At 39.2% G+C, this 26,949-nt stretch overlaps 1 protein-coding gene across 1 annotated transcript in view; it reads right to left on the bottom strand.

The window, feature by feature from the left end:
- Nucleotides 1–26,949, bottom strand: part of csmd1a (CUB and Sushi multiple domains 1a) — a 389,222-nt gene that overhangs the window by 254,905 nt on the left and 107,368 nt on the right. Inside the window, exon 3 of the mRNA XM_069693686.1 lies at nt 2,306–2,418. Within this exon, the coding sequence (XP_069549787.1) occupies nt 2,306–2,418 (113 nt within the window). The remainder of the gene's footprint in view (nt 1–2,305; nt 2,419–26,949) is intronic.

Here is a 26,949-nt window from a genome sequence, read left to right on the forward strand (position 1 = left end):
AAAGGTTCACAGTTATTTACATAGCACAACAAAACAGAGGTTAAAGGATAAATAAAAGTATACAACTTTCTCTTTACTTTGTCAATCTCAACATGTACACTGCTTATATTATATTCACATCAACTTTTCAGTCCGTAGGTGGTCCCACTTTTTGCCTGGTTTGAATGATAACAAACTTTAGGGTGGCTGCCTTTGCAGATTAGAATAAGCACTTAAAACTGAAGATGAATGGTGCTTTGGATTTAGCCTACGGATTACACTAACAGAGATACTCCTCATATTGCTTAAAATCAATTATATTTCTGTGTCAAGCTTCGGACTGAACTAAATGGTCAGACAGTTGAAGTCAAAGTCATTAGTAGATTGGTGTTGGAGGTCTTGATTTGAGTTAATGGGAGCATTTAAGTGCTCTTTTTTTTAAAATGTGGTTAAAGTTGCGGTGTGAATAGCACTCTCTGAAATCTCTCAGTAATTGTCTGGCAATTTGCAGGTGTGCAACTGATTAATATTGGATCTTTCAACGTGTTATATTACATGTAATTATGTTTTTGATGCACATTGACTTTATCTTGGTAAATTATGCATTGCAAGTGCTGAAGGATGTGGTTCGTGATAATAGTTTGTTTTTCATTTGAGAGACTCAATCCTTTGAACATTGTAGGCATTTAATAAACTCCAGTAAACGAACTGGTGAAAAGATGAAGCAGACAGCTGACAGTTCCAGCTGACAGGAACTGGAATGATCACATGGTCTCATGCACATAAAAAAAACAAAATATTTATAAATGTCACGCCTTGTTGTGATGCATGAATGTCATTTTCTTTACACACACATGCACACTAACACAGACATGATTAATTATTTTTTTTTATGTCTGTGACATCAATGGAAAACCCAGGAATGCAGAAAAAAAGACATTAGCAGAAAGACCTGTCAGTTACACACTCACACAGAGACAGACACACACGCATTTCTACCAATCACTCCTGAGGCAACAAACACACTTAAGGGTCCCGACAGATGTGATACAGAACAAAGGCATGAAAAAATATAGACAACGTATTTCCTGGAAAAGGGTTTAATAGCTGTCAGGTTTCTTTCAACATACACAAACGCACACAAGTCATTATACACATCTAGGAATACACACACATCGAAACACAGCATTGTACAGTATATAGGGTAGGATAAAGGTGAAACAGACACACATACACACACACACACACACACACACACACTAGGGAGTTTGTGTGTATATCTTCTCTCTTGAGTTTGTCTTTGATATTTAGAGTTCATGATTCATAGAAGAACCATTATACAAGCATAATGGAAGATACAGTGTGTGTGTGTGTGTGTGTGTGTGTGTGTGTGTGTGTGTGTGTGTGTGTGTGTGTGTGTGTGTGTGTGTGTGTGTGTGTGTGTGTGTGTGTGTGTGTGTGTGTGTGTGTGTGTGTGTGTGTGTGTGCGTGCGCATGCGCGCGCATGCTCAAAAGGTCAGGCTAAGCATTTGTGCTGCATCCCAACAGGCACGCAGACAAGAAAGACAAGGAACAGTCTTGTAGACCATGGTCATAACACACAAGATGCAGCAAAACAGGAACTGATGTCAACAAGAACCAGAAATTCCAGGTCATATAAATACAAGTCTGTAGTGTATGTATACAGATATAATGTATACATCGCAATAGAGCCAACTGATGGCAGGCCGACCAAGACAAACGCTCTGGTCAACTGAGTCAAAGCTCGCACACACAGATCTGTTTCTGTGAAAAGTGATTCTGATAGATCAGAATCAGAGCCCAGCCGTACTGTTTCACCTGAAGTCCAGGGCAATGTGCGGGATGTATATCAGGGATGAATCAACAGGAGAGTTCACTTGTCTGATTTCTCAGAGCTATGAAGGGACACACTTGACGGAGTCCACAGAGAAACACTCTTTTTCAAAATTCTGAAGCAACACCAGGTTGTCGTTACTAAGATGTTAGATAAGGCAAATAAAAAATTTTGAAATCCTCAAATGAACTGCAATCAAAGTGTAGACCATCAGCTCCACCCATGTCATCAAAGTCACACAATGCAACAGCAACAAGCAATGTTATTTGGATATTATTTATACATGATCAGAAATAATCTTATCAATCAGTGATAGCCAGTCTGGTTTTCATTTCATATAGCATACTGTTCTGCTTGCTTCTTAAATTTCATCGTTATTCAGACCAAACTTTCCAACACAATTCAATCATGTTGCATGTGTATCATGACCAGCACTCACACATCACTATGCACACTCACACATTGTCTTACCTTCATATACAGCTTTGAAGCCCTGCGCACTCACAGCAAAGTCTGTGGTAAACCATAAGGCCAATATGGATCCACTGCTGACTATAGGGGAGGGCAGCATGAATCCTGACAGCCTGCAAAACAGGAAGACATTTTCAAAAACACATGCCTGAAACACAGCAAGACAGCTGACGTCTGGAAGCAAACAATGCAGCAACATCAAATCTTAAACCCTGAAACATAGTGGTGTAAGCACATGACAGTAACAAAATGAGCCTAGATGCTCTGAAATGGTGGATTGCCTCCTCTGGTTTGGGGACAAGTTGGTGGCCCTAAGAACTTCATTTATCTTTGATCTTGAAGGTTCTTATGCTCCCTGTAGATCTGCAGCATTTGCCCAAATAGTCGCCCAGAAACAGAGGGTTTGAATACTTAAAATGGATGCGTCAACATGCCTTCATGAGAAGCCTGAGCGTATTCTTATGGGTGGGGTGAGGAGCTGTAGAAGAAGCTCTGAGTAGAACAACTGCTTCTTCAAATTGAAAAGAGACAGTTGAAGTGATTGAGGTTGGTAATCTGAACTGGATGCCTGCACATACCAAATTTCTTAGATACTTAAAGATGCTGCAAAGCAAATTCCAAGATTTGCTTCTCAATACATTATATACGTGTGAAATGAGTTGCTGAAAGCATGTGCAAAGTTTGAAAACTTTGTCGCACTGAAATGTGGAGTTAGACTGTTGAACAGTTTCTCATCCGTCTTCAGCTCAGGTTTTTTAAGGTGGGGCTAAAACCCAACCTATCTACCTCACAACAACCTATCTACGTCAGATCACAGCCAGTTTATATAACCTTCTGCATGGCTCCTCCTCTCACATGGTGAAACGCTATAAAACCCTGGAGCTCATTTGCATAAGAGGTCATCCCACTGGACTTCAGTTCTACTCCTGCTGTAGTCAGATTGTTATTGTACATCAGCTGGCTACTACAGGACGTCTCCCTCCACCCGCAAGTGCATCTTTCCTGGAAGCAAGAACCTCCAAAGCAGCGCTATTTAAATTCCCTACTGATGAAGGAAAAAGAGGTGGATTGATTTCATGAAGAGCCACGCTAAAGGAGACTTTAGTATCAACACCAACAGCCGCCTCTGCAGTGATCATTTCACGATGGATAGTTTCACCAACTTCCACCGGAGACAGACGGAGTTCACGGACGCACCGACGCACCGTTCCTCCTGCAGCTCAGAGCTGAACCGAGCGTTGCCCTCACGGCCGTTCATTCTCCCGGTCGCACCGTCCACCACCGCCAGCAGTTCACCACTCAGCTTAAGTTATATGCTTGTTATAATGATACGAGATAACTTTTCCACAGTAACTCTATATTTAGTCCGTGATGCAAACCACTAACGTGATTTTACTCGTGTAGAAACACAGTATTTTTGTGAAATGGTAGCTAATGTGTTAATTAGCTTATATTGAGCTCTTAGCTGAGCAGAGTTCAGAGGAAAATGCTCTGATAATCGCATTTTTTTATGCGTCTCCGATAAGGAACTATAATATATGTAACTCTGTATTTTACATGTCGGGGTGATGGTAAACATGGACCAGAGTAGATCTAGTCCTCCCGATTAATGAGGGTTGTTGTTTTTGTACTCCGGTGTAACGTTACAATCACCGACCCTCTCGGTTACATGTACCGGTACCGGTCCGGATAAACGAGCCCGACTACATGTGCAGGAGGCTGCAGAGAACAGGTGGAGGTGGAGGTGGAGGGACATCAGTGGAAGAGAAAGACTGTTGGCTTGACCTGAGCAGGTTCAAAGTTTGAATTGACATGTGATGTAATGCAGCGTTGTGCATGTTGCAGTTGTTACAGAACTAAATCAACTCCTCCGCTCTTATTATCTCCACTATTGTAATGCAGGTCATTAGAAGTAGTTGGAGACTCACTGTCTGCTGTCTCTGGTGTCCAGTTTTACTCCTGTGTTACAGCTCAGCGGGGACAAGCTGGATTTATATGCATCTGTATGTTTCACTCACTGGAGGAATAAATTCTAATTTTATTCTGTTTTCACAAAGCAGGCTGCTCCGTCCACCAGAGAGACAGAGCCACTGACATCATGCATGAAGTCACCGAGAGGTTGGATGTCAGACGGACCGCTTAGTGTGAAAAGAACTGCAGTCACAGAACTGTCCTACAGGACACTGAACACCTTCCAGCGAGTGGGCGGAGCTTCAGCTCCTTCAGGACACACACCCCAGTCTCAGTGCAGAGAAGACTCCTGATTATCTCACGATTTCAAAGCCTAATTTAACAAACTTGTCGGTGGTTTTTTTCATTCAAATTTGGATGGGTAGTTAACAACCCATACTTCTGTGGTGTGATGAACTTGAAACTTGTTTTCATTTCTACTTTACAGCATCATTAAAAAAAAAAAAATGCTGGTCATTATGTGAATTCATGCTACGTATAATTCCCACCAGTTTTGCCACTGTGCAAGCAGAATGGGAAATTAAGAATTTAGTGACACCACCGAAGTGAAAAGTTGAGTAGCTCTTGGTATATCCAAATGACGACGACAAGATTGGACACAATGAGCACACCTTGTTTGCAATGCACAAAAGTACATAACAATGAACAATAAGCGAAGGGAATGAGAGGAGGGAGGAATAAAGGGGAAATAAAGACAGACACTGAAACAGTATTCAAGTGCTAATGTAATCAAAGCAGGGGTGACAATGAGTCTGGGCTCTGTATTCATTTCATACAATTCATTTTGTATCATTTGAAAGGTCAGCTAGGTCCACAGAGAGGTTGGCTGGGTTGGCACACAGGAAAGGAGCAAATGAAAGTGGAAAAGAGGCAGAAAATGAAACATTTTTGGAGAAAGAAAAAGAAAGGTGGGTGGACAACAGAAGACAATAAAAAGCAGGCGAGTCGCCGGTTCGATTCCAGTATGAACCTTTACTGCATGTACCCGGCTTTCTTTCACCACATTCCCTGTCTGTCTCTGTAGCTCCTAAGTAATAAAGGCAAAATACTATTTAAAATAGTCTTAATAATAGACAGTAACAACAGGAACCCATTTAAACTACTGAGCCACACAGAGAAGAGTGAATGGTGAAAAATAAATAATTTCAATTGTCTGGCCTCAGAACAAGGACACAAAGGACAAACAAGAACAGATAAGGTAGAATACCAAAACAACAAACAGAAAGAGAGATTGAGGCCAGAGATGAAGAAATGGAGGAAAGACTGAACCAACAGGGGCGTGGAGAGAAAGGAGAAAGGAGGAGGAAGACAGAGGTTTCTCTTCTTACAGGTGTAAATTAGATTTCTACTTTACTTACCCACAATAGTGTCTGGCACCTCAACTTTTTGTTCAGATCACTGAGCTCATAATCCAACTTTTGGTTTATGTGGGTTTTAAATGATTTTGTGACTGAGCATTCAGGTCCCTGTGGCTATAAGCTAATTAAATGTTGTGCACTCTTTATACCAGTAGAGGGTAGAGCATGCTGCTGCTTTTCTCTAACAAAACTCAGAAAATGTATAAATTGATGACCATTCAAACTGGCTGTGCTTGTGTAGTTGCTTAATATTTATATTGTCATAAAGATAAAACCATTTACACTTTTGTAACACTGTTACTAACAGAAAAGAGATTTCAGAGAAAAGCACATTAATTGATTCTTAGCTGTACACACACAGTAAATGATTGTTGGTATACTGCGGTAATCAAATGCCGACAAGTATACGCGTTGTGCGTGAAAACCTCTCCACACTCCTGCCCAAGGGTTAAAAAGCCTGGTTACTCCTCACTGATTAAATAGTCCATATCTGTGATGTATTTTGCTGCATTTTGATTTAAATTCCTGAAACTGATGCCACCAGTTGTAGGTGACTTAACCTCAGCTGAACACAAGCCACACTTTTTCTTACTTTCCTTTCTTCTCAACACGGTTGTATTCAGCATTGTTCTGGTTTTCTCAATATTCCTATTTATCAAAGGTTATTACTGCATGTTAAAGTACTCTAGGAAAACTATAATACGTTTATTAGATAGCAATTTAGTCAATTCAGTTGAATTTATTTGATTTTTAATTATAGTCCTGTGCAATTAAATTCCTCTGTTGTTTTAGTAATATATATAATCCAGTACACCTAGCCAAGACTAATGCAGACAGATGTTTTGGTTAAATTTAAGAGCAACGCAAACTACAGCCTTGAAATATAGTTGAAGCAGCATCTCTATAAAACATCTTCAACAAAAACATGATTATTATGACCATAATGAGGATAAGATTTCCTGCAGGACTGACGTATTAGACTGCATTAGCTTTAGCTCTTTACACTTAATAAAGTGGTAACTAAGTTGAAATTGTGTCCATGGATGCCAAAGCCCCAGACCACAAATAAAGCATCTTTTTATCCCCACACGCCATTGATTGTTATGTGGTAGATCATAATTGTCAGAGACTGATGTAATGCTTAATGCTGCAAATTCAAGCAAGGCTTGTTAAATTACAGTGAAATTTCTACTACAGGTATCACAAGTATAGTGGGAAATGTATGTTTTGCCACCATTAAGTTTTGAGTTGGTTTATTTTCTGCACCTAAAACATGCGAGCTGACACATTTATGTAAAGCCTCATTTACCTATTTTTATGCTATATTATAGAATGTATATATTTTATGATTGTGTGGATTGCATGAAATTGACATCTCTTTCATTGGTAATGTGAAATCTACTTTTCTAGACTGTGTGCTGCATTTTCTGTGCATATGCTCTTTTTCTCGACCAGGAAGAGAATTGCCTTGTCACAGGCTCCAATAAATCACCTTGGTGGCCCACAGGGGACAGCAGTTGCATTCTCACATGAATATTTCACAACTCAACAAATAAGATGTGAACAAAGTGAAATGGGTATAACTAATTATCGGGGGCATGCTTTGCTCCTTCATTTTTAATTTCATGGGCGTATGAACTTTCAAGGACATTTTGCTCTGAGCAGAGGTTAATTTTTGCCACTGGTCAAAGATATAGAGAAATGGTGGCTGCATATGGGACTTCTATTGATCAAAGAGGTACTGGCTGCATTATGGAGCTACCATAGCTGAAAACAGTCGAGGTAAAACTGTCTGTGAAGGGCTTTCTGCAGGCTCTCGTATTGACCTAGATCAAGATTTAGCTCAAACACGTAAGTTAATAAATCATGTATTGTCACATTGCAAAGTTCCATACAAAGACAAATTAAATACAAACAAATCAGACATTATAAATCATCATAAACATATACCTTAGGCGAAATGTATTGTATAAACCCAGACACAGGCATTATCATTCACTCCATCTGTGACTGGTGATAAAATGGTGCTGTGATTTGTGTCTTAAATGGAGGACTGACCAGACAGATGAAAATTCACGTGTGTGTGAATAGTAATACACACACACACACACAATATTTTTAGTCAGTCAGGTAATGAGCAGTAATCGTTTAGCTGTCACTGCACTGATGGCCCGACATGATTCCATATCCCTGTCTAAGCTCTGTTTCTCCCTTTGTGTGTGTGTGTGTGTGTGTGTGTGTGTGTGTGTGTGTGTGTGTGTGTGTGTGTGTGTGTGTGTGTGTGTGTGTGTGTGTGTGTGTGTGTGTGTGTGTGTGTGTGTGTGTGTGTGTGTGTGTGTGTGTGTGTGTGTCTCTCTCTGTCTGTTTCTCTCCCTTCTTTTTCTGCTCTCTTTTCATCTTGCTTTCCTTACAATCAGGCAAACACACTGATCCTATGGCTGTTTGACATTTACATAAAAATAAGCGAGCCGCGTTCAGAGTATTTGACTGTTCATCAGTCGGTCAACTGTCCACCCTGTCAACCAGCTTATGTAATCAGACAGCCACTCAGTGATTCCAGCCAGCCGGTCTTTACAGTCAACCAACCAACCAGCCAGCTTGTCCGTGTGCCTTACTGTTGCTTCGTCCATCTGTCTAACTGCCCATCTGTATCTGCCTGTTTCAGTCCATCTCCCGCTCTACCTGCTGGTCTGTCAGATTGTCGGTGCGTCTCATGTTGACATACTTTTCTGAGATTACTGTTTAGACTAGATGGTAGTGTGGTAAGGCATATAGACTGTATCTAAAATTGGATGCAGTCTGTGTGTCTGAAAAGTAAAGCCAACGCAGAAGTGCCTTGAAGTGCAATACCACTAAGTGCTGCTTAGGGCTGGGTCAAAAAAATCCCCAAGCTACAAAAGACTTCCATTGAAAAGTATTAATTTCTCTAATGAAGTGAGTCAATATATTTTTTATGATGAAAGTCATTATGAAGTCATTCGCTAAATGTACTCTTTCTTCTGAGTGTTCTGGTAGTCCCCCTAAAAATAATGAAATAATTAATTACATATTAGGCTTCAAAGAGAGGTATGTTTGGGAGTGTGCCTGGTTTGATTGACAGGCCTGGGGTGAAGTCAGCTTGTTGCTATAGGGCGGCGGGCATAGTGTCCTCAAATTCTTAGTCAAATCCACCCCTCGCTCCTCCCCAGCTTATCCAAATATGGTCACTTCTAGCTCCAAATAATTATAGCAACAACCAAAATACCAGCCTTTAGCCTTCAAAACAGCCGTTCACAAACTCGTGAGCGACATCATGATGGGTTGCCACTTGGGCATACCAGAGTAATGTAACAAAAATGACAGTGCGTGAAAAAAGCTGGGAATATTTCAAAACTGATATTCCTATCTTGAAATAGATGACCCTCTAATTGTCAAGAAGATATTTGTGCTGGCAAAAGTGCAGCTTCTGTGTTAATACTTTATTTTAAAGCAACGATGCATACTGCAGAAGTAAAATTAGCAAGTGATAACAAATACATGTTGGAGCTGGGGAATCTGAAAATATAAACCCATGACCACACGAAAGTAAAAAAAAAAAAAAGAGGCACAGATGGGAGCTTCTATTCAAATGAGTCAGCTCAAAGTGAGTTGTTAGTTTTTTATGGTGAAAAATTGTTTGTTTTGCTGAGAACAGACATCTAAGAACCAGGTTGGTTTCCATCCCAACATCGCTCTTCTATCACTGAAGTGACAGGCTGAGAACATTTATTTATTATTGAAAACAGCAGGTGCACTTAGAAGCGTCCTTTTCTGCCCATGTGCACCAAATGTAGTACTATGTGCCAGTTGATGCAAATTTGTAAAAAAAAAAAAAGAGCTCAGGCATCCAGCCTTGTTACGATGGTATTCAGAGATGGCATTGGGAAGTTGTCATTAGACTATTCATTGTCATGCATGGTGGTACTTTGCTTCAACAGATTTCTGATCCAAAAGCAGTAAAAGTAAGAATAAAAGTTATTGAAAGTAATTCAGGTTAAGGTTACCTGTCTGCATGTAGACACCTAGATCAAAGCCTTATGATCTTTAGCATGTCCTTGCAGTTTTCTGGTATATTTGGTTTACAAGTGGTCCGCCAAGCAGAAAAACTAATAACTTTTTAGGCTTTTAGAGTTGGTTCAAACAGCTTCCTGAAGCTTTCTGTCTTTCAGGCAGGCAGCTCAAGTGGAATAGATCATATGTGAATGTAGAAAATATACAGCATTGATGTTTGACGTCTGGGCTCTGACCTCTTCACTCCCCACAAGGAAGCACCAAGCTGAGAGTAGGGCTTTCAAACGCTGTGTGAGTCACATGAGTGAAGTGGCTGCAGGCATGCTGCAAAAGAGTGAGCAGAGCCAAAATGGCTTAAGTACACGCCATGATAGAAAGGGTGCGATGGATGTATGTTGCAGTGAGAGGAGAACATCATGTGAGTGTGGTGATGGACTCGACTTGGCTGCCTGAACTGGCTCACACTCTTTGTTTCATTTCAGGGGGATAAAGAGTGAGTGAAAAGCAGCAGAAACCAATTTCAAAATCATACATGCATTACTTACCAAGTAAAACCCTTTTACTTACTTCCCATACTGCACACTAGAAAAACAGTCTACTATATCACGTTTGTCACGTTTGTATCGTAATCTATTATCCTTTGCCATAAAGCTCAGGTGCCTGTGAAATATCAGACCTGCAAACATGAAGAATGCAACATAAAGAAGGCCTGCAGAAGGAGGCTGCTGGTCTTCATGTTTGTACTCTCATTTGTTTAAACGAAGTATGCTACTGTCTCTAAATTAATGTGGTATGGGACTATCAACGTTTACATGTTGGTTTCTCTTCATGGATTTATGTTGGTGTTGACCAGTGCTGAATTTTTAAGTGTCTCATACACTGTTTTCTCGCTACGGCGGTGACAACCTGTATCAATCACACCTTAGCAAAGCCAAATAAAGAGTGATGTTTGCAGCCCTGGGGATCCTAACACTTCACAGGTTGTTGCACTCAAAAAGTCTGCGTGTAAATAGATTATTGTCATTGAAATTCCAGCAGGCTGAATCCTGACAGGTGTAGCGAGGAAGAGACCTCTTCAGTGACTATCATGATGTGTTCAACTGAGGCACTTGACCCCCGACTGCTCTGTAGCTGTAGCAAAAGATGTCTGTAATTGGAAGTTCATAGGTGTAGAAGATGAGGGCCTGATGAAGTGGAAAAAACCATTGGCATTTCCACTACCCATGTCCAAGTATAACTTTCCAATGACTCATCACAACAAAGGCAGGGCGCTCCGAAAACCAAAAATATATTATTTTTCTTGGTTGGGGATATTATTTTTGTAATGGTGTTTGGGTTTCACCACAATATGTCTGATGCCCACACTCCAATCCAACTGTAATGGGTGGAAGAAACTTTCCCACAAAATATGTCAACTCACCTTGGTTTTCAATTTCTGTACCCTGGAAATTATTGCATTTGGTAACTGCTGAAAGATCTTCACAAAAGTATGGTAAAATTGCAAAACCGGAGCTTAAATTTAACATAATTGGGCCAGTAAAATCTATGACCTTTGGAGCCATAAAACCCATACAAAGTCCACTCATCTAATGTAATAGAACATGGCAGACCAGTGTAAAATATGTACTCTTGTCTTACCAGAAAAGCTGACTTTTTTTGAAAGATAGCAGCAGTTTATATTTTTGGTTCCTCATGTATCTACTGGCTCTGACATTTGGAAAAACAATCTGTCAAACACAAACCAGAGACAAGACCAACGTAAACTCATAAAACAAATATGACTATCTTCCACCGTAGTCTAGCAGAACATTCGGCTTCTACTTGCCAACACTAGATACACCCCACAAATGTACAGTAGATGTATGTCCTCGGCTGAAACCATTTGTTTTAACCTGTCACTCTGGGACGTAATCCATTTTTTAAGATTGTCTGGTGGAGCACTAGTCTATCAGTGACACAACACAGCTCGGAGTAAATGGATAGACAACAAGCGCTTGTTGTGGAAAAGACAGAGATGAAGCAAGCGTTGGGGAGAGAAAGAAAGGCAGTGAGCAGATGAGACAAAGTGAACACATTAAATACGATAAATAACACAATTTATTGGTGGTTAAAGATTTCTACTACCATAACAACAGCAAAAGAGAAATGGCGGACAACAGGGTGAGGATGTGGACAGTGTTTTTAGGAGATTTGTTTTAAATTACAGTCTTGGCGGGCGTTCCAATAAAAACTGTAGACAGTATGTTGGGGAAAAACAGTGTGGTATAAATCTGAAAACAGTGGTGGTATAAATTCCTGGCAACAGGATGGTGAATTTTTTTTAAATTTGTAAAGCCAGCTAGTGATACACAAAACACTCAGAGCTCCTTTTCTCTCCATGTGCTGCTGGAGTAAAAAAAAAAGAAGAGAGAGAGAGAGAGAGAGAGAGAGAGAGAGAGAGAGAGAGAGAGAGAGAGAGAGAGAGAGAGAGAGAGAGAGAGAGAGAGAGAATGGCTTGAGGCAAGATGGGCATTTTTCCTTTTTTTGTTTCTCTGTGTTAACACTTAATGTACATTACTGTAGTCATCTGAATTCTTTGTAACTTCAACTATCAAACCCCACTGGAGGACTTTAAAAAAAGTATGGGGCCCAAGTCAAAAGCAAGGAAACTGGCAGGTTGGTGATATGAGATTTAAACCCAACCATATTTTGTTTCAATATGGAAACAAAATATGGTAAATATCTTATTTTCTAACCACGTATTACGTGTAGCCCTTAATGAAAATATAAAGTTGTATTCATGGATAATTAGTTCTCTGGCTTAATTATAGACCCCTGGCTATGGAACAGTTTGACAGCCTACCCAACGCTAGCTATTTTACCCTTAAGCAAACTTGTTTTAAACAGTACTTTTAAAGACTGCTGCTAAAAGTAACACTGAGATGTTTAATGTTGTTCTGTTAGACGAGAAGAGAAGAGAAGAGAAGAGAAGAGAAGAGAAGAGAAGAGAAGAGAAGAGAAGAGAAGAGAAGAGAAGAGAAGAGAAGAGAAGAGAAGAGAAGAGAAGAGAAGAGAAGAGAAGAGAAGAGAAGAGAAGAGAAGAGAAGAGAAGAGAAGAGAAGAGAAGAGAAGAGAAGAGAAGAGAAGAGAAGAGATAATGTGTTTTCACAGGTTTGAAAGCATTTCAATGGAAAGACAGGAAAACAGATCTTATTTTGAAAAGGAATTACAATTCTTTTGCCTCTGGGAGTGTGAGTTACCCTGGAAGATACATAAAGTCATTCACACAAACACGGGATAAACAGGAAGACAGAGGTGCACACGATATCAGACAGATCTACACAGCAGCATTGCTACAGTGTTGTGAGAAGTTGAATGTCTTGCTCAAGGGTACTTTGGCAGCAGGTGGCACTTGAAGTGAGCGATAAGAGAGTACGAACCCCGCTGATTCTCTGGTGTCCTCGAGCAACACCTTGCTGCGCAATCCTCTTATATTTAAACCACGAACCCCACCTAAGCCGCAGTGTCTGTCAAACTGTCTGTCTACTAGCGTTAGACCGTCCACGCAGGCCTGTGTGTGTTGTTTGTGTGTGTATAGAGGTGTGTAGCAAACTAAACAATACACATCAATCCTACAATTTGTGTAACTGTCGGTTTTCCACGAATAAATCACCAAATCTATAGAACAACTGTACACTCTTTAATAATATTTACAAAAAAAAGTTTCTGTATGCAACGGTTATCAATCCCTATGCAGAGATTACAATAAAAAACAAAAAATGATTAAGGATAACTAAGAAGACAGAGTCATTTATTTTAGATTAGCACAAGTTACAATCAACCTGCATCATTTTATTTCCATTTTTTCTAAGTTTTAAGAAGAACACAAAGCTGACAAAGTTTAGACACAAAGTCAAAAAAAAGGGAATGCTTTACATCAAAATATGTTTCAAAACATCAAACAGTTAGAAAAAAAAAATTAAGATTTAATTTAGTGTTTGTTGTGCTGACACTCGATTGAAAGTACATTTATCATGAGTGGAACATGAGATAAGAATGTCTTTTGCTTTGAACTTTCTCGGCAGAAAATCCTCAGTATTTTCCAGGAGCTCTCTGTGATTTGCAGTATGCTAATTATCAGAGGAAATAATCATGAGTCTTTCTCAGAGACACATGCTTACAGTTTAGGTACAAATCACACTCCCCATGAATTAAATGAATACTGCCTCAGTACTTTTTTTTCCCCTTGACTTGCAATTCTCTCCAATTATTACAATTATATGTGAAAAATAGCCGCCATTAAAAATGCATATTGTTTTACAATTTTGGGGGAAAGTCACCATAATTTTAGGTCACAATAGGTACAAAAAAGCTGCACAAGATCCCAGAGGGACCAATTTGTGTGAGCTGTGGTAAGGAACAGGAGCAGTGAGTAGGCAGCTGGCATGCAGCCACATCTCACTGAGTTGTAGACCAGTGTTTTTCTAACTGTGAATCTGGTCCCAACATGGGTCACTGTTTGCTTCAAGTGGGCACTCGGAAGATGATCTTTTATTGAATGTGAACATCAGGTTGAAACAATGAGGTTGTGAAAGGACATCCCATGTGATAAAAGCACTGATTTGCCACTACATTGTATGATAAGGGAGTATATTTAGTCCATGGACCATAGACAGAGTAGAGTTATCTCAAAGGAGGTCTTGTTGGTGACAAAAATACATTTTTGTTCAATAATCCCAACAAGAAAACATTTCACTTGAACTTAAAGTTGGTTTTGTCCTGAATTTGCCAAACAACATGTGTACCAGAGACCATGGCCAATGCTCTAAAACCCTTAAAAACTGTAGAATTGCAAGTAATCATGAAAATTTGGCATATAAAGTATACATGTTGCAACACAGGTTTAACTTCTCTTTAGAAAAGCCCATTTTGCCTAGCAGCAGCAGCAGCAAGGGTTTATGGGTATCCAGACTGCTGGCTGTTAGCCAGGTCTCTGGGTCCTTCACACTAAAGTACTTTCTCTTTCTGTCTCTGTCTCACACACACAAACACACACAACCTTGTTTTTGTTTCCGGGCTTATAGAGGCGTACTGCACATCACACATTTACCACCTCCTGCACTGTCACAAACAACTCAATTACATAACATGCATCTGTCAGTCAGAATTGTCTGATTCTGACAAGATGACACACAACAGATATTGCTTTGACTAAAAATCCCCCAAAATCATACATTTCAAACTTGTTTCCAGGGATGAGGATCACCACAAGTACACTTATGTGTAGCCTTCATAACCCTTTCATATGATGGCCACTTTGACAACGAAGAGTCAAAGCTTAAAAAATATGTTAAAAAAAAAAAAAAACATATAAAAAGTACATATAACATTTGGATTTGCAGGACAATTTGCTGAATGTTTGGTGTTTGTGGGCCATATTAACTTCATTATCAGAAAAACATTCAACGGGGCATGTACAGTATTTATGATAATGGTTTGTATTGCCCTCATTTCAGAAGCTTTACAGAAATCCGGCCCACAAACATTTTTACAGTGTACATACATATGCAGTCGTTTATCAGTGTGTCCTGAGGACCTCAAGATTTAAGTTGTTGACGTGACGTCAGTTCAAGTGTGACCAGAGACCACTGTTGCATATCACACTTCCTCTCTCCTGTCATTTCCTTTCAGCTCTATTAACATATATTAATCTATGCTATCTGATAAACAATTTTTTTTTTTGTAATTGGTAGAGATCTAAGAGTGTCTGAACAATTACTGGTTCACAAGGCAGTGTTGAAAAACTAGAAAACTGGCCCAAAGCCTGACACTGGCTATTTTTCCATTGGTAATGTGGGACACTTGGAACAAAAACAAAAAAAAACAATAAAAGTTGTGAATGTGAGTTATGGATATGTGCCAAACATACGGGCTCTTGGCAAATGTGTTTATGCATTTGAAAAAAAAAGGGCTGTTCACTGAAAAATTACCAAAAAAAGTTGAGTTCATTACTACTTTGTTGTTGATATTGTTGCCGTAAACAGCTGGTGAAGAGTGATATAATAATGACAAATATAATAGTTAATAAATCAATCAATACCTTTCCAAATTCTTGCAGTGTAAGGCTTTGTTTAGACCAGCGTGGATTCAGTGGTAAAGTCTAAAGAATGTAGAAAGAATGTCTAAATTCTGCTAATGTCATTCATTTCAATGGGTGAGTACAGCATTACAGAGGAGGCGAGCAGAGGGCTGAGAGAAAAAAAAAAACCTGAAGGTCGTCTGATAAGGAAAAACTTTATTCTGGCTGAACTTCTAATGCAGTGTAATCATGACATTATCTACTGTACTGGCAAATCAAATGTGTCTATTCACATATCCCTGGTTGATTAGTTTGTAGTAATTCATCTGTTTACATCTTAGTTGATGAGACCAATAACACGCTGATTGCTGCAGTGTCATTATTCTGTTTTTATCAAATCTATGATTTAATTATAGAATAAACCATTGTACAGTGTTTTGGTTATCTGACAAGCTTTAAACCCATGGACCTATATCAAACTGGCCATATTGGCTCATTTTCATCATCTCTGGTACATGCAGCAGCACGTATATTCAAATGGGGCCCTTCACACTTTTTTTTATGATCATCAGTTGAGCAACCGCTAGTACTGTGGATCTACAGGCAGTCTGTGTCACTATCAACTAGTCGAACTAAAAACAAGTCCATGTGCAGAAAGATAACTATATGTAGAAACTATACTTTTATCTTCCATTTTGTCTGTTTAACTCTCATGTCGCTTCTTTTTGTCTCTCTGCCTCCACTCCTCTTCCTCCTGTGGCTCTACCACCATGATACTCCATCTGTCTCACTGTGTTGCACTGTTAAGAAATATCCATCAAAACACTTACAGGTGAACAACCACTACTGTTAAACACATGCACATGCATACCACACATAAAAGCACACGCAAAGCCGCTGTACTTCAGATATATTGATATATCTATCACACACAAATGCACACACGGTACTTCAACCTTGACTCCACAGTCACGATAACATCCATTTACATTCTTGGTCGCACACAGACATTGGTCTTAACTACCCTTGAGAGAGAAACAGACAAAAGACACACATACCCAAATATAGTCAGTCAGTCACACACACACAAAACTAGCCAAGCCAAACAGAAATACCCACCGAGAACATTGCTCACTGACAGTGTAAACACAGGTATTGACATAAAAAAAAAAAACTGTTAACCCAGACAAACTATGTCAAGCAAACACACACATACAGTGGAGTTTATAAGAATAGTAAAGCAGCTATGTCACGTTAAACTGGACACACACGTAACCCAACACAGGCGCTTCCTTAGGCGAGAGTTTAAATGCTGCTAGTGACTCTGACTTACTGTCTGGACATGTATGTTTGTGTGTGTGTGCATGTGTTTATGTGATCTGTGTCTGTATGGGCTCTGCACTAACTATATACATATTTTTATCTTTCCCTGTGTGTGCGTGATTGCATTGTTTTGTGAGTGTGTGTGTGTGTGTGTGTGTGTGTGTGTGTGTGTGTGTGTGTGTGTGTGTGTGTGTGTGTGTGTGTGTGTGTGTGTGTGTGTGTGTGTGTGTGTGTGTGTGTGTCATGTGTATATACGTGTATTGTTTTGTGAATGTGAATGTGTGTGTTTGACCACATTGAAAAGCGTATAATCCGGCGCTATGGGCTATATCAACAGAGAAAACCACTGGGCTAAAGTAGGCCAAGCTTCCCTTTAAAATATACACACACACACACACACACACACACACACACACACACACACACACACACACACACACACACACACACACACACACACACACACACACACACACACACACACACACACACACACACACACACATGCATACATACATACATAGAGAGATGCGCGCACTGCTAACACAAACACCACATCACCAGTCCACTGTGAGGGAGAAAAGCATTATTTGACAAACCATTAAAACTGATTCTCTATGCTTCTGAGAGACAGTGAGAGAGAGGGAAGGGGAGAAAAGGAGAGAAGGGCCCGATTACAGAGAGGAAGTGAGAATTAGAAGACCTCCGCCCCCCCACCCTCCACCCCATTTCCTCTTCTACGCCCTCTCTCTCTCACCATCTCCTTCTCCCTCCTCTTATCTCTGTCAGGTTTGTTTAGAAGCACATGACATGTGTCCTCTACATGCCTGTGTGTGTGTGTGTGTGTGTGTGTGTGTGTGTGTGTGTGTGTGTGTGTGTGTGTGTGTGTGTGTGTGTGTGTGTGTGTGTGTGTGTGTGTGTGTGTGTGTGTGTGTGTGTGTGTGTGTTCAGTAACTGAAAGACTTCTGACAAGGTGTGAACATTAAAAGCTTCTACAGTCACATCCACTCACAGGCCTGAGGGAAGGACACCTTCACACACTCCTCCATGCACATGTGCATGTACACATACTTTACATTCACACGTAAATGTCCATTTGCACACGTACATACACACAAGCACACAGACGTATCAAAAGCCTTGTCATGTAAAGCTGAAGCAGTTCAACGAAAGCCTGATTCATGGTTGTATATAATAATAATAATAATAATCATAATAATAATAACTTTATTTATATAGCACCTTTAAAAACAGAGTTTATAAAGTGCTCTACAGAGAAGCAAAGCATATTCATACATAACGTCAATACCGGTAAACATTTAAGAAAACAGGAGGCAAAAAAGGCCAAACCATAAAGGTAATGAATACAAGAAAACCAAACAAATAACCAAAACGAGCAAATGGAATAGAGAACAAACAAATGAATAAAATAAACAAACAAAAACAGGGGAACAAAAGAACTGCATAACAGGACATAAAAGGACGACATCACTGTATGTAGGCTTTATGTAAAAGCTAGTTGGCAGTGGGGTTCCCATGCTACTGTGCAGAGTGTCTTTGTGTACTTCAAACAATGACGACTGAAGCTGAGAGGAGTATGTTGGAGCTGAATGTTGAACAACAGTTACTTTTACTGAAATGAACGCAAGACAGAAAAGAGAGAAGACCTCAAAGGAGATGGTGTGTACAGCCATTGAACCCACTGGGGCAGAAGTAGGGTGAACTGTCTGTGTTTGTGCGGCCACTGAAAGACATAGATGCTATCAAGTGGAGCAATCACAGTTGTTGCGGTCTGTGTTGCCATGACATGTAGTTTCATTTCTGAAGAGTTGCACATCCGGCAATAGAGCGGCTTCTCCAAATAAGTGTAAACCGGCCTTGAGAAGAGCACCGCACTAAGGTGGGATTTATGTGTTATGCTCCTACATACTTTGTTTGACTGGGTTTCCCTTTTCACTTCCCTCAGTCTGCATCATGGGTTCACTGACAGGTCACCTTCACATAAATTATTTGTTATTTGTTGTCTAATTGATTTTCTTTTTTTTGTGGTTGCAAATCCATTTTATCCAAAAGAGTCCGACACTTCCTACAAATCTAACAAAGATCTGAACCAAAATGAACGTACCCTGTGGACACAGGTGAAGGTTACACAGGCCTTCTCATGGAATATGCTGACATTAAGAAAACGATTGAGTTTTCCCAACTGTGCTGTCATAATTATAACATAATTGCCTGCTCGCAATAATTTTCCATAATCGTTTCCATTACATCTACATAAAAACAGACATGTAATATTTTTTGCACTATTTTCTCCACTGTTGGAGGTTTGAATGGCGCTCCTTTCATGATGTCATCTCGCTGCGCCCCCTTCTCTCCTTCTGCTATGCTTTTATGGTACATGGTTTAGGAATTAGTGCAACCACAGTACATTGTATATTTTGACTATTCATAACTTTCCTTTTTGGTCATTTCTCTGTATACTTCAATAATAGGCTTTGTATATTTAAGCTGTTCTGTTATGTCCCATCTTTACTGTGCATTTTTTTTTTTTTTTACAAAGCCTGAAAGGACCAAAATAAATGTATTTTGTTTTTAATTTTTTATATTTTGATGTTCAGTGCCAATGAATGGGCTTTTCTTCCTAAGATGTATTATTAAACTATGATTAGGCTTATACTCTGTTAGTGGTATATAATGAACAGAAAAAAGACAATTAAATCTTTAATCCCAATTATTTGGACAAATTATCATCAACTAAAATTTCATGATCGTGACAGCCCTTGCCAACCCATGTGACTGTTTGTCACTAAAATATATATATATATATATATATTAAAATAAAAATAATAACAATAATAATGCTCTAGTGGAGGACTTTTCCATTGTCATCTTTTTCACAGATTTAACAGTGACTTCTTCCTTCCCTGTCTGACCACATTGTGTCCGTACCTGCTACAGTTTATCTGCCTCCTTGCCTGACCTTGTCGAAACATCTCTTCTGCCGCTACAGGAAATTAAACTGAAATGATTTAATTAGTAATTAGTATTGAGGAGAAATTAGAAGAAAACAATCCCTATGACTGATAATAGCCAAACAAAGGTTCCGAATTTTGGCTCCAATGATAGATCAGCATTTCAGAACAGAGCTGTTAATCCTTAATTAGAGCACTGTTTACACCATTATGTAATTGTTGCATTTATACTTGTTGGAAGAAAGAAAATCTATGCTTCCATTTAAAGCAATTGCAAAAGAAAGCTCAGTTAAGCTGTCCACATGCAATCTTGCAGACTACCATTATTGATTGAATCGACACATCCCTGCATATCCTCTTTGCATGTACAGCAGCCGGCAGCGGTTGTGTTGGATTTCGCAATTTATAGTGTAGCCGATCAGAATTTGAGGGCTGCATATAAATAAAGACAGAAGCAATGAAACAAAGTAAGTAAAAAAATGTAACCGTGAAATGAAAAAATGCTGATTCTGGCTGAAGTCATTCTCTGAGGAATAAAACATGACTGACGTGAGAGAGATTCCCCTCCTCCTCCTCACCCTTACTCATCCTTGTTTGATTGATTGCCACCCTTCTGTTGCAGCTGTAATCCTTCACTGTGCTTTCCAACCAAGAGAGAGATGCTGAACAGGCTGTAGATTCTTCTGTCTTGAGAGGCTTCAGTTCCCTATTAGTTATCCCCAATCTTTATACCAGTGCAGAACTTTTGTCTTCCACTTCTGCCAATAATTACAAAAAAAACCCTGTTGACACGCGTCTACGTCATAGGCTCCTTTTCTGCTGTTGCAGCTGAGGATAAATTGTTTTGAGCGTCACAAGCTCACAGATTTGCTCACTTTACTGTCAGAATTTTATCCATTCGGTCCAACCACGGTTGGAATATTTAGAAGAGCCATCTGATTGGATTATTTCATCCCCATTCAAGTCAGCATAGGGCTAAATTAGAAGCCAGAAGACAGCTCAGCTGGTCGAAGGTATGCATACTTTATAGTTAGAGCAGAATGCATTCATCCTGTCAATGCGGGATTGTCTCACCAGACATTAGAAGTAACTACTGTAAGTGAATGCTGTGAAATACTGAGATTTATCTGCCGTTAATAGGCTTAATCATAATTTGCAAAAATTCAAAAGTCCTGCACTATATTTTCAAGTAGTTGTAGAACGTAGGAAGATTGAATCTTTACTGTGCAGGAACCAATCATTGTCCAATATTGAACTTATACAAGTGAGACATAGAAACCTGACAGCTCCAGTTCACACACACTGAAAGATGACTTTTAAGTAACGAAAGAGACATCTTTCGTCACCAAATTAAAATTTTGAGAGAAAACCAATAATAAAAACATTTGAGCATTCATAGATTTTGTACAATTCAATGAGGGAGAGCAAGTAAGTAAAATACAAAAACTAATTGAGGTGATTTAACTTTTTTCATAAACATAATATTATTCTCAAAAGCGAATATTATAAGCAGAGTATTTCATGTGTATTAAAACATGTCTGGAGAGGATCATTAACTTTGAAAACACGGGTTAATGTGAGTAATGGGTGGAGGTGGCTGGGGGCACAGATGGTGTCTTGAAAGCCTGCCAGGAGCTTTTGTGCAAAAACAAAGGAGCAGAACTGCGAAACATTTGGAAAGACAGCAATCTCTACACCAGGCAAAATAAATAATAAGTAATTTGTATGTTATTACTGGGAAGTAAAAGACATACTTATTGTCATTTTAAAGTCTTCAAAGCAACCTCACCCTAAAATGACACAAGTCGTAAAACAAAGGACTGGTGAAAATACTGTGTTTCTCAGGCTGTGACAATGGCTGGAATGAGAAATTAGCTCTGCTTGGAGCATAACAACGATTCAACATTAGTCAGTGTTAGCATGATTCAGACGTTCAGACCTTAAGAATGACTCAGACATTCAGATCCTACGCAGAGTGTCTAACATGTAACACTGATAGATAAGAGAACTGAAGAAAAAGCCATGGCATTTAATCACACCACTGGGAAGAAGAGACTGAGTTGAAGCAATTAAGCATCTATCTATCTATCTATCTATCTATCTATCTATCTATCTATCTATCTATCTATCTATCTATCTATCTATCTATCTATCTATCTATCTATCTATCTATCTATCTACCTACCTACCTACCTACCTACCTACCTACCTACCTACCTACCTACCTACCTACCTACCTACCTACCTACCTACCTACCTACCTACCTACCTACCTACCTACCTACCTACCTACCTACCTACCTACCTACCTACCTACCTACCTACCTACCTACCTACCTACCTACCTACCTACCTACCTACCTACCTACCTACCTACCTACCTACCTACCTACCTACCTACCTACCTACCTACCTACCTACCTACCTACCTACCTATCTATCTATCTACCTATCTATCTATCTATCTATCTATCTATCTATCTATCTATCTATCTATCTATCTGTCCATTTATCCATCTATCTATCTATCTGTCCATTTATCCATCTATCACACTTGCTGTCACTGTTCTGTTGCCCTCTTTCTCTTTCTCTACCTGCTGTGGGAATCAGTGTTTTCAGCAGCAGAAGCGTTGGGATCATTTTCAGATTTGATCACATTTTATCAGAAAAGCTATTGGGATTCGTTGGATCAAACAGTCTTTTCCCATTTTTTTTTCTGCTCTCTGCACCTCTTCTATCTCCCCAAATTATCTGTGCTCACTTCTCTTTTATTCAACTTCACTCGTTTCCCCTTCGTTTGTTTCGTCCTTGTATCGTCTCTCCTGCCCTCTTCTCCTAATCTTTTGCTCGCTCTTCTCTTGCGCGCTCCTATCATCAGCACTACTCTGCCATTTTCGCTTCTCCTCTTCTTCTTTCCTGACATTTGGCTTTTCTTCTAAACACATGAGCACACGGACAGGTTGAGGCAGAGAGATAGAGAAAGAAGGACAGAGGCAGAGAAATAGACGATGAATTGGCTATCAAACAAAAACAAGGGACAGGAAATGGAATATTCACACACACGCATGTGTTGAGCTGAGTGAACGCTGCTAAGGGATAGTTTGTCATTGAACAATTCTTACCCGGCAGATGTGACCAAGCTCTAATGTACACACATATAACTCTATACGTCTTTGATTTGCCTTATCCTGAACTTAGACTCTTGCCACAGTAGGCCTTGTATTATCATGTGCCATTCATCGTTTTCTCCAACTTAAAGCTGGATCAATATTCCTGTGTGAAGCTCTCATGCTGCCATGTACATGAAAAGGCTCCAAGAATACAGTTTAGACTGCACTAAAGCTGATGGGTGCCTTTTCAAATGCCGTCCATACACATTTGTGAGTGAAAGCAACATAAAAATGAGAAAATGCTACCTTATATTATTTTTACAAACATAAATCTACTGTAACATATACTGTGTCTTCCATTTTCTATAAACCCAGCAGCTGAATGATATTCAATAGTAAAACATAGCTGACATTCCCACATTTGCTCCAATCACAAAGTCAAAACATCAACATTAACACTGGCACTGTAGGAAATCTAAATAAAGCATTATACAGCCTGATTACATACTGTATAATGCATCTTAACTGTATATTGTTGCAGTTGTGCCATTGTATCAATTATCAATCTGATTGTAAATCAAAACCAATATAAATCCAGCTTCTGATGTCTGATCTTAAACCAACCTTTAAAATACTCAATATGATCTTAAAATAGAATTGAAAATCTGTTTAATCTGGAGACTCACGATAAATTACTACAACTCATTCAAAAAAATATTACAATGGACACATTTCTGTGGGATCATATCACTTAGAATAATGTTCATTGATGTTTTACTAAAGAAACATTGATCATTTTCTTTTGTTATCTTATATTTCTCCACACACAACACATTCACACATTTCTGACGACTGAGCTGTAATATATAAAAAGTAAAGTCAATTATTGCAAATCATTAGATGTTAGAGACAAGCTTTCGAATTAGAGATTAGAGATAACCTTTTCTTTTTCTCTTTCTGTCCTCATTCTGTTTCTATCACTGTAGCTGACCTCTCATCTATTTCAGTCTGCACTCACACAGCTGCAGTGCCGTCATGCAGGGCGACTATAAACAATATCACAACTTTTACATATTCAAATCAGTATTCCCAAGGACATTTTTATGAATCATTTTACTCTTTCACTTGTGTTCATTTATGACATCGTTACTTTTTTAGTCCCTAAATGTTTCTCAGTATGTTTAACACTTCACAGTATTTTTCTTTTCAGTTCTTGATCTATTCTCTTCCAAATCCTTCTTATTTTCATTCTCCTGCTCTTTTCTCAATTCTCCCTCCTCCTCACACTTTCAAGGACACTAGCCTAAATTTCTTTGAAATATAAATCGGATTGAAACATTCTTCTATGAACTATAAAGACAGTTTTTTGATAGTTGTGTGCTGGCAGAGACTAAAAGAGCCAGAGAGAAAGGACCATGAGAAAGAGGAAATCTTTGGATTAGAAAAAGACTAAAAGTATCAGAGGAAACTGTGATTCTAGGTGGGTCTTTGTGTGACAAATCATTCTGACGCTGATCTGCCAGCTGTCAGTCCCCCATCACCACTCATCTGCAGTTGCTATAGCAACCTTGCGGTCCTCAGTTGGAAAAAAAAAAAAAAGAAGTTCTAAATTCAAAGTCAGGCCAGGTGCTATGCTCTGCTACAATTGGCCACAGGGCTAAAAATATGCAAAGCATGTTGACTCATTGGCTGATATGAGACTTAGTTTAGTTTTTGGGCAACTGTACTATTTTCTCTTCGTACCCACAGAAAAACAAACTCACAGATGCCTTTTCATGTTTCTGAGAGCAGTTTGAAGGTACGTCCACTAGTCAGATTAGTAAACTCAACTCATGGGAGTCAAGTTAAAGCCTGCTTACAGGTAAATCATTGAGGTTTTCCCCCGAATTAATGCAAAATCCTAGCATTTACATTGGTATTTGCAGGGTATTTCTACTTTTTCATGACTGTGTGCACATTTAACTAGACAGTGGGATAAGATAAAGTATCTGATACACATTTCTCTCTGGGTATGTTCTATATGGATGCCCTTGGTTAACATTTGCACAGTAATGGCTACCAATCTCAGCTAAGCTGAGTTCATCATATCACACTGTAATTAACATGGTGTCTCTTTAAGAAAATCTCATAAATAAGCATAGAGACAAAATGGCAGCTTCAAACCCTTCTGAGACATATACATCTGTGGACACATAATGTACAATCACACACTTTTGTGGCAGTCACAGATTTGAATGTTCCAGTTATCCACAAATTGCAGACAGGCATCAAAAAACGTAAAATGTGAATGCAACAAAGCTGCTATTATATCTAGTTGGCAGCAAAAAAAGCAGCTGAGTATTTATATGCTTTGACTTGAATTTGTAGAAGGCAAAGTTAGTTTATGAGCATGTATGGAGTGTTTTGAAACATGACACAGATAGCAAAAATCCCTCAGTTTTTCTAACCACCACTGGTCCAAGGGGCTTTATCCTGATTCATTATGTTCAGCTGCTGAATTTTACCAGTTGTTTCTGTTATTTTCCGAGTTCTCAGTCTTCACCGTGAAAAACTCTTTCTTCCTTCCCAGCAGCCCAACTGCACCGTGTGTGAGCAGATGTTTGTCTGCATATTTGTGTGTGTGCGCTCATACTAGCAAATGAAACGTGAAAAAGTTTCCAATCAGGGAACAAGCGGGTAGTAAAAAAATCACAGTGGGAGGCAGAAGATGATGGAGGAATGGAGAGGAAAACTGAGCAAATAAAAGAGAGGGGGGGAAAAAAGATAAGAAGGCATCAACAAGTGGTTGAAATAATGCAATTTTTTTTTTCTGGCAAACCCACAGTGAAGAGACAGAGGTACAGAAAGCCAAAAGAGAGGTTAACACGAGAATCATGGCAAGCAAGGACAGAGAGAAATCGGGGGATACACCGTCTTTGTCAAAAATAAATAACACCAGCAACCTTTTTCTCTATCCAAAATGAGATACAGGGGGGGAGAAAAATGTCAAACACCCAGCTTCTAAAGTTTTTAATAAATAAAAGACTAAAGAACTTGAATCTAAAGTAAAAACGAAAAGAAAAAAAAGTGTTCTTAGCCTAAATTTTCATATTTGAAGAGTGGAAAAAAAATGTTTTCTTTTTGGGATAAAGTGATCCTTTTGGCCAGCCATTTAACTAAAAGTTTTTTTTTTTTAAAGAGAGAAGCATGAAAAGAACTGTTATTTCCTGATGTATGAATAAAACGGAAAGCTAGAAAAGTAGAGAGAGCATAATTTGGTTTTTGCCTCTCATATCAAAGCCCTTTCGTCTCTGTACTTTGATGTATCTGTAGGAAAAAGAAAAAAAAAAAGACGATTTTGGAGGCATTTCAAACTCTGGCTTTTTACCAGCCAGCCTTTCCACCTTGATGTGTCTGTAACAAACAAACAATGTTTTATCTGTATTTTCAGGAAGTGCAGACTCCGTATTACGGGCTAAGCAAATACCCAACGGGGGCAAAAACAACGGGAGATTTTCTGGATAAATGCCAGCTCAGATGTTCTGAAAATGACAGTCAGCCACTCAGCCAGCCAGTTAGTTCACCAGTCAACCAGTGTGTAGAGGAGCGCCAGGGGCTTATTGTCTGAATGCCTGCACACATTACAGCTTATGAAGTATGATGTTTTGAAATATGAAATATAAATCAACCGCTATGCCACTAGGGATAGAGCTAAACAAGAGACTGTTAGAATTGGCTGTTACTATAGATCTGACTGTTGCCCTGTAAACTCTGAATATCAGGTGAGGTGATATTTCAGCACCACCTCCTTGTGGGAAGGCTTATGTGTAATATGATATTTAAC

Source organism: Brachyistius frenatus, unplaced genomic scaffold (genome assembly GCF_029030835.1).
Source record: "Brachyistius frenatus isolate BFR_SWC_R1_liver_20210118 unplaced genomic scaffold, ASM2903083v1 Contig_15, whole genome shotgun sequence".
NCBI classification, from domain to species: Eukaryota; Metazoa; Chordata; class Actinopteri; family Embiotocidae; genus Brachyistius; species Brachyistius frenatus.